The 9,173-nt window shown below is 46.8% G+C and overlaps 1 protein-coding gene across 2 annotated transcripts in view; it reads left to right on the forward strand.

Annotated features, from left to right (window-relative positions):
- Nucleotides 1–9,173, forward strand: part of CNNM4 (cyclin and CBS domain divalent metal cation transport mediator 4) — a 68,808-nt gene that overhangs the window by 39,841 nt on the left and 19,794 nt on the right. Inside the window, exons 6-7 of one of the 2 annotated variants that reach the window (XM_008052721.1) lie at nt 2,506–2,687; nt 3,548–6,179. The exons of the other annotated variant lie outside the window; for it this stretch is intronic. Of the exons in view, the coding sequence (XP_008050912.1) occupies nt 2,506–2,687; nt 3,548–3,745 (380 nt within the window). The 3' untranslated portion in view covers nt 3,746–6,179. Of the gene's footprint in view, nt 1–2,505; nt 2,688–3,547; nt 6,180–9,173 lie in introns of those variants that run through there. 2 annotated transcript variants of the gene reach the window in all.

A 9,173-nucleotide genomic window follows, 5' to 3' on the forward strand; every position in this document is an offset into this window, starting at 1 on the left:
TCTGATATTTTTGTCTGCTGCAGGAACAGAGACAAATTGCTTTAAACTTCTAGTCAACCATACAGTGTTCCGCAGAGCAGATGTGCCTTCGTGTATTAATTCTCCACTTTATGCATTCTCAAGGGGATCTTTATTATAAATAACAACATGATGCAAACCTCCTTATGCAAAAAACTTTTTTCATGTTTAAGATCATGTCCTTAGGATATTCTTTCAGAAACAGAATTCTGGGTCAAAACCCCCTCGTTTTGTTATATTTATTGTTTTGTTTTAATCATAAAAATAACATAAATTGTTTGGAAAATAGAAAAAAAAGTCTTGAGAAAATTAAAAAACACCATAATTTAATTACTGAGGATAAAATATATTTTTGTTTATTCCTTTTTCTGGGTTATTAGTAAGTATTAATCAAAAGCTTTCTATCATTCAAATAATGTGAAGTATTAAGTAATACTCCTAATATTTCTGATTTTCTTCTAGAACTTAATCAGGGTGTTACTTAAGTTAGATACTTGCACATAATCCTCTAAATATTTCCTGTTCCTGGATGAGAATACCACACCTAATCATGGAATAGCCAGACTATTCCTAGTTTTATAAATAAAAATCAAAGCTTTATTTAAGCACAAAGATAGAGTATTACTCAGTTTAGTCTCACTTAGTTAAAAGTTGTGTTGGTCACTGAATCACTCCTTCGGTATGTTTGTTCTCTTCACTGGGCAATTTGTTAGAAGAGCTAACTTAGTAGTTAATAAGCAAGTCAGCTTAGTCCACTTCCTGTTTGTCTAAAACAATCCTGCATGCCTTCACAAGTAACTTCTTTGCACATTTCATGGTTTTCCGAGTGTTCTCAAAATAAGAGTTAATGATAACATGTGCAGTCCCTTTTTCAAAATAAGGAGCTCTTTCCTTCCTCTTTTGAAATTGTTACTGACCTTACTTGGGTAGGGAGGCCTGTGCTGCCTCTAGTGGCAGGAGAAGGATCATACCACATCCACCTGGGCTCTGCCCCATGAGGGGATCCTGGTTCCTTGAGAGTCTGGCTAGGTGCTGATGGAAGTGGGGAGGACCGTGTTCCACACCAAGCAGGTCATGTGCAGAACGCTTGGGGCCCCAGAAGAGCATGTTAAAATGTGACGGGGTCATGTGTAAGGGGATGTATTCATAATGAAAGCGTACAAACTATATATTCTTCCTTTTAATAAGTATTATTTGTTTATTTATTTTTGAGCTGGAGTCTCTCTTTGTCACCCAGGCTGGAGTACAGTGGCACACTCAAAGCCACCTCAGCCTCAACCTGCTGGGCTCAGGCATCCCTCTGCCTCAGCCTTCCAAGTAGCTGGAACTACAGCTGTGCGCCCCCATGCCTGGCTAATTTTTTGACTTATTGTAGAGACAAGGTCTTGCCATGTTGCCCAGGCGGGTCTTGAACCCCTGGGCTCAGGCAGTTCTCTTGCCTCTGCCTCCCAAAGTGCCACTGTGCCCGGCTTGTATTTTTGTATTCAAAAGTATGCCATTTATGTCACTTGACATAGTTGGTATTGAGACAAGGATGTTTGTCTGTCCTGATAAGGTGATCATTGTGTTGCCCTTGACTGATTATTTGTTGGGGGAAAGGAGCATTTTGTAGCCATAAGCTTTTTGTGTCTTTGGTTTTTATTTTCTGGTTGACTTGGTAGATTTTTAAAATTTTTTTAGTTGAGGGTCTTATTCTGTCACCCAGCCTGGAGTGTAGTGGCACTGCAGCCTCAATCTCCTGGGTTCAGGTGATCCTTCCTCCTCAGCCTCCCAAGTAGCTGTGATGACAAGTGTGCATCACCACTCGTGACTAATTTTTTTTTTTTTTGAGATGGAGTCTCACTCTATTGCCCAGGCTGGAGTGCATTGGCACGCTCCCAGCCACCGCAGCCTCGATCTGCTGGGCTCAGGCAATCCTTCCGCCTCAGCCTTCCAAGTAGCCAGAACTACAGGTGCACACTACCACACCCGGCTAATTTTTAAAAAATTGTTTTAATTGTAGAGACGAGGTCTCACCATGTTGCCCAGCCTGGTCTCAAACCCACAGGCTCAGGCAATCCTCTCATCTCGGCCTCCCAAAGTGCTGGGATTATAAGCTTGAGCCATTGCACCCAGCCTTGACTAATTTTTATTTATTTATTTTGTAGAGACAGGGTCTCACTATGTTGCTCAGGCTGGTCTAGAACTCCTCGGTGTCCCAAAGCTCTAGGATTACAGGCATGAGCCCCTGCACCTAGCCTACCTGGTTTTGGTAGATTTTTAATACTTGTTGCATGACACTTCTAAACAGACTAACTCATTTGCTTGGACAAGGTCAGACCTTTTGCAATTAGAGATTCTTTATGCTTCTGTTTGTCCCTAAGAACGACGTCCTAACCCTGGGTGGGGTGCCACATCCTGGGGCTTCCATGGAAGGAAGTCAGGCAAGAGGCTGCAGGTGGGTACCAGGGTAACCCTTGGCCTGACAACCTCTGCTCTCCCCTACAGACCGCTCCCCAGCCCACCCCACCACGCTTAGCCGCTCAGCTTCCCTCAGTTACCCAGACCGCACGGACATCTCAGCCACATCACCCTTGGCAGGCAGCAGCAACCAGTTTGGCAGCAACATCCTGGGCCAGTACATCTCCGACTTCAGTGTTCGGGCACTCATGGACCTGCAGTACATCAAGGTGAGTGCTTCTGTGGCCCTCTGTCTGGGCAGTGCCATCTTCTGCTCAGGAGCCACCAATTTCTTTCTTTTATCCGCCAAACAGCATGGAGAGTCCAGGCTTGAGATGCTTGTTTTTCTTAGTCTTCCTCCTCACTCATTTTTTTGGTTTTGTTTGTTGTTGTTCTTGAGTAAGGGTCTTACTGTCATCCAGGCTGGAATGCAGTGGCATAATCATGGCTCAGACCGCCTCAACCTCCTGGGCTCAGGCAGTCCTCCTGCCTCAGCTTCCTGAGTAGCTGGGACGAAAGGTACATGCCACCGCACACAGGGAATTTTTAAATTTTTAGTTGAAATGAGGTTTTGCTATGTTGCCTAGGTTAGTCTCGAGCTCCTGGGTTCAAGCAGTCTTCCTGCTTCAGCTTCCATCTTTTCTTTTTTTTTTGAGTTGGAGTTTCACTCTGTCTCCCAGGGTGGAGTGCAGTGGCACGCTGCTCATGGCCACTGCAGCCTCGACCTCCTGGGCTCAGGTGATCCTTCTGCCTTAGCCTTCCAAATAGCTCAAACCGCAGGCACACACAACCATGCCTGGCTAATTTGTTGATTTATTGTAGAGATAAATCACAATAAAGTTGCCCAGGCTGGTCTCAAACCCGTGGGCTCAGGCAATCCTCTCACCCCGACCTCCCAAAGTACTGTGATTATAGGTGTGAACCACTGTGCCTGGTCCACCTTGCTCTTTATAAGGGTTTCTGGAGACTCTGCCCAGTCATGTCCTTTCTTGACTTGCGGCCTCAATCCTAGCCCTGTTTCCCCAAGTATGGCACTAGCATCTACCTCCTGGCACCCTTCTCTCTATACATTAATCCCTTCTGCCTGCAGATTACTCGGCAGCAGTACCAGAATGGACTGCTGGCCTCACGCATGGAGAACAGCCCTCAGTTTCCCCTGGATGGGTGTACCGTTCATACAGAGAACTTTGCGGAGAAGTCTGAGCTGCCCGTGGTAGACGAAACCACAACTCTTCTCAACGAACGTAACTCTTTGCTGCACAAAGCCTCCCATGAGAGTGCCATCTGACAGGAGGGCCCGGGGCCCCCCGCCTGCCCTGCGGGGGCCTCCCCAGTGGGCCCACATGAAGAGAGGGAGCCTGTTAGGCCAGAAAGGATGCAGATAGATAGCCTGTCTAACTGAGCAGCCAGATGGCCCCCAGCCCATGGGGGAATCTGTCCTCTGACAGGGACCTCTGAACAGCTCTGAGGTGGCGCCTGCCCAGCCCTGGATTGGTGGGACAGTGGGCCAGCTAACATGAGCAAAGGCTGTTTTTTACTGGGAGAATTTCGAAGCCAGGCTCATTGCTCCTCATTTTAAATATCATTTTGGGAAGCGAAGACAGGGTTAAGGAACTTTATTTTTCAAAAAAATTTGTTCCCAAAAAACTTTAAAAGGGGAGGGTTTCTCGCCCTGGGAAGCAATAGCCATGATCTGCTCCCAGCTATAACCTCCCAGCTTGTGTCCCTGACTCAGGAAGCTCACCTTTCCTCCTCCTTTTCTTCCTCCACCTCCTCCACCTCCTCCTCCAGAGGTGGGAACCAGAGCCTGCTGGAGGTGGCTTATCTCTTGGGAGGAAAACAGCTCTTCCCAGGAAGCAAAGAACCAAATGACATTGAGATCAGCTGCATGGACACGTGTGCTGCAGTTTATCTGATGTCACTGAAGCCGAGGGCTTCTGGGTGACTATGATCAGGGACACGATTATCCCAGTTACAGAAAGGAGCACATCTACTGTCAACCGCTGGACCCCGGAATCTCCCAAAACTCTGCTGATGGCTTCTCCTGGTGAGTCGGGACTCAGCTGAGGACTCTCCTCCCTGCCTCCCATCTAGCCCTTTGGACAACTCCCTCCTGGTCATGGGGCTGACTGAGAGTGTTAGGGAGGGTCTCAGACCTTTACCATTGCTTACTCCTGCTCCTTAGGCTCTGCCCTCACTTTTACCAAAGGTTTCCCCCTCGGTGGGAGGGCATTATGTTAGGGGTGACGTGTCTGGGTTATTCCTTTTGGTTCCAGGAATGAATCTGGTCATTGGCATTGTTGTTAGAGTTAATACCACCCACCTCCAGCCCACAGGGAGAGTCCAGGCTCAGTTGTTGACCATGAAACCCTTTTTCCAGACTATTTCGAATCCTGTAACCCTAGTCCCTTTTGGGGGTTGGGAACAAGAGGACATGTCGGAAGCTTCCCCTCCCAAACAGGTTCTTTCTGCCCTTTCCTTGCGGCTGACCGAGGCTCACCTGACCATGTTCATGCACTTATGGAACCCTTGAAAGGAGGGTTCCACCTAAAGGCACGCAGCTGGTGGCCTGGTGTCCCTGTGTCTGTGTGATCCCAGCATGAGAGGTCATATGGCCTTTGCTGAAGTGAGTGGTACTAAGAGCTCTACCCCCGGGTGCAGTCCTGCCCGGGTGCCTCTTCCCTGGGGCTGAATTCCCTGAGGCTCTCCTGCGACACTCCAGGCTTCCCACTGGTTTAGGAGCTGTGGGACCATGGTCCATCTTGGCCTTCTGTCAGCACAGCAGGAGCCAGAGCCCTGAGATCCAGGCAAGCGAGACTCTGCAGGTCTTCCACCTGAGTGTTACTTATTCACTCTTTTCCTCACCAGTGGAGTCACCTCAAGTGCGCTGCTCTCCAGGTGCCTAGAGAATCCTACTCTTGGGACCAGGGACTGTCTTGTACCAAGTATGCCTGCCCCTGCCCAGTCTGAGGTCTTCCCTAGCCACAGAATTGACTCCTAGAAGCCTGGAGAAAAGGTGTTGACATCCATGGGTTCTCAGCTAGAAGGAAAAAAAGATACCCCACCTTCGTTCCCTGGTAGGGGAAAGCCCTTAGTTTTCCCTAGGAGCAGCTTGCTCCGGAGTCCTCACGGAAACCAGCAGAGCTGTGTTTCTGAGAGACTGGAGTGCCAGGTGGAGCAAAATGCATGGGCCCAAACCATGTGGGTGTGTGTGAAGCAGAAGGGGCAGGTGCACACATGTCCAAAGCTACCTCTTTGCACACACAGTAACTACCAATAGACTGTCCTTCCTCCCTCTGCCCTGACCCATTGATAATCACTTCTTGCGGAGGGTTATATTATTTCCAAATATTACTGGTCCGATGACTTCCTCTTCCCAGTGCAATTTTTCACTTCCTGTTTCAACCTCTGGTTCCTGGGATGAGCCATGCCCTGGAACTGGCCCACCCTGTGTGTCTTCTGTGTAAGGGAGACCTTTGCAAATGGCATCCAAATGGGTAGGCAGGTCACAGCCGCCGTATTTATTTTGCATAAGATTTTAATTTGTATATTTTTGTGATTTATTTTGGCATTGTTATGAGTTTGACTCTCGGGGAGTTTTGTTGTTATGACTCTTGTGTCTTTTTGTCACAGAACAATGATAATATTTGCTAAACAATATATGGAATTTATTTTTGATTGGTAATAAAAGATGAAATATGTGTAAATCTCGGTGAGTCTACGACTTGCCTGTTTGAATTGTCAGTCAGTGTTCAGTATCTGTCATAGAGATAGAAGTGGCTTCTATCTCTAGAAGATGTGACAGAGGAAGGGGCAATAAAAGACTCTGGGACTGTGCAGCAGTGGGATGAAAGCAGAAACAGAATTTATAAAATGTGCATAATCAAGGCTGCTGTCAGGAGTTGGAGAATGGCAGCTGCTGGTAGACATACAGGGCAAACATGCTCAATGGCCACAAGCATGAATCCTGTCAGTCACCCAGGGGCTTCTACCTGCAGGCGCTGGAGGGGCAGCTGGGCTGTGCAAATTGGCCCTCCTCCCTACCCAGGGGGCTGAAGGAAGCTTGATCCAAAAGTAGGGCCTGCTCTTTGAAAACAGGCCTACACTTACTGGCTGGTTGTAGTTTCAAACATGGACATCCCCTGAAGAGCCCAACTGAGGTCCCCCGCTGCACCTGCTCCGGTACACGTAGGTGCTGCAGACTGGCGTGTGCAATTGAGTGTATTGAGACCAGGGGCTCCAGCAAGGCTTAATAGAGTAGACAGATTGGGAAGCTTGAAGAAAGTGGGGCATAAGGGCAGGTAATAAAGGAAAGAAGATATTCCAGATAAAAGGAGTTATAATTGCAAAAAGTCTGCACAGAGGTGGGCAGGAGTAAGTTACCTTCATCCACCTGTTACACACGTTTAAGCCCCCTGGTATGTGCCAGGTGTTACCAACCCCTCTGAGCTTAGTGAGGAAGAATCCCTGCCCTCCCCCCCTTAAAGGAGGCAGTCACACGCAGCCTTTCAACTTGCTGCCTCTTCTGCTTGGGACACTTCTGCCTAGTCTTTGTGAGGCTCACCCCTTATTTTATTTAATCCTCTGTGCAAATGTTATCTCCTTGAAGAAGCCTTCCCTCATTACCCCATTTCAACAGCCCCCATCGCTTTGTCTCCTTAACTTGCCTTCTTTCCTCCACAACACTTACTACCAGATATTAAAATACAGACTTGTGTATTTTCTGTTGTTCCTGCACTAGAATCTAAGCTCCACAGAGTAAGGACTTTATTTTGTTCCCACAATATCTCAGCACTAGAACAGTACCTGGTACATTGCAGGCACTCAATGCAGAAAATACTTGTTGAATGAATAAATGAATGAACTTTACAATAAGGCAAGCACTAGAAGATATGGAGCACAGAGCTTCCATTACCTTGACCCAACCTAGTCAAGAGGATCAAGGAAGTTCACTTGGAGGAAGTAACATCTGAGCTAAGTAGGACTTGAGAGAAGCAGGAGTTCTCCATTGGGCTGAATAAATATTTAGATAAAACATTGAAATGTCTTGATCTAAATGTTTTGACCAATAAGAAGAACGGCCCAGGGAGGGCCAACAAGGGCCTGAAGGTCAAGTGGCAAGTGTCTCCATTGATGCTAACTAAGCAGGGGTGGGGCAAAGAATGGCACAGAGCCAAGGAAGAATCTGGTATGATACCACTGAGGCCTCATCTGCAAACAGAAGGTGACTTCATGAGCAGCTGCATTTGCCCTGAACTGTATTCTTTGTATCTTTTGGTATTGACAGTATAAATGACCATTTGTGGTTTCCAAGTCTGACACAATTTTTTTTACCTGAAGGTTTCCCCCCAAAACTAGTTATAGGTTCTTTTCCAAGGGAGCTGGGACCAAGGAAAAAGTAACTTTTCGAAGGTAAGAGTCCTGTGTCTAAATCCACGGGGAGTTTTCCTGGCTTTCCTCTAGAACTGTTCTTTGCTGGTTAATGACTTTTCAGGCACATGACTCATTTCAAGCATGTCATCATTCTGTCTCAATGTCAGCATTTTATCTTGACTGGGAGACAGAGAAGTGACAATGAAGGGGCCAATTCCATTATAATGTTTGTACATTTTTTTATTCAAAGGAGGTGTGACAATCCAGTGGAAAGGCTCAATGACTACTGCTTCTGCTGGCAGCTTTCTCTGTTGACTGCAAAAGTGAAGTAAACCACTCAAAGGGCACAGAACATCACCCAGATAATAAAAACTGGAGCACATAGAGATGCTGTTGGCTTAGCAGGGCTCTGAGTTTACAGAAGAGACGCTATTATCAACTTTTAAAGGATTTTTTTTTAGAAAATATTGTCCTTTGGTTATTCATCATGAGCTTACTCATTTTTGCACATTACCTTCCACACAAACATGTTTTACTTTATTATTATTACTATTTTGCGTCAGGGTCTCACTCTGTTGCCCAGGCTGCAGTGCAGTGGCACAATCACAGCCTACCACAGCCACAAATTCCTGGACTCAGGCGATCCTCCCATCTCAGCTTCCGCAGTAGCTAGAATTACAGGAACACATGCCCGGCTAATTTTTTTTTTTTACATTTTTTGTATGGGTGAGGTCTCACTATGTTGCTTAGACTAGTTTCAAACTCCTGGGATCAAACAATCCTCCTGCCTAAGCATCCTAAAGTGTTGGGGGTACAGGCGTGACCAGCATGTTTTACTTTAATTGTAGCCACAATGTATATACTTTTTTAGGTTGCCATTTGTATGATACAGCAAATCGTTTTTGTTTTATTTTTGGAGATGGAGTCTTGCTCTGTCGCCTAGACTGGAGTACAGCAGCACGCTCATTCATGGCCACTGCAGCCTCGACCTGCTGGGCTCAGGCGATCCTTCCCCCTCAGCCTACCAAGTAGCTGGAATCACACATGCATGCCACCATGCCCACCTAATTTTTTGTTTTATTGTAGAGACGAGGTCTTACCAAGTTGCCCAAGCTGGTCTCGAACCCCTGGGCTCAGGCAGTCTTCTTGCCTCAGCCTCCCAAAGTGCTGGGATTACAGGCTTGAGCCACCAAGCCCAGCCTGCAAATTGTTTTTATAGAATTCTTATATCTTTTTTTTTTTTTTTAGTTGCAGTCTCACTCTGTTGCCCAGGCTGGAGTGCAGTGGCACACTCATGGCTACCACAGCCTCAATCTGCTGGGCTCAGGCAATCCTTCCACCTA

Source organism: Carlito syrichta, unplaced genomic scaffold (genome assembly GCF_000164805.1).
Source record: "Carlito syrichta isolate Samal-C Ts95f unplaced genomic scaffold, Tarsius_syrichta-2.0.1 Scaffold287364, whole genome shotgun sequence".
In the NCBI taxonomy this organism is placed as follows: Eukaryota; Metazoa; Chordata; class Mammalia; order Primates; family Tarsiidae; genus Carlito; species Carlito syrichta.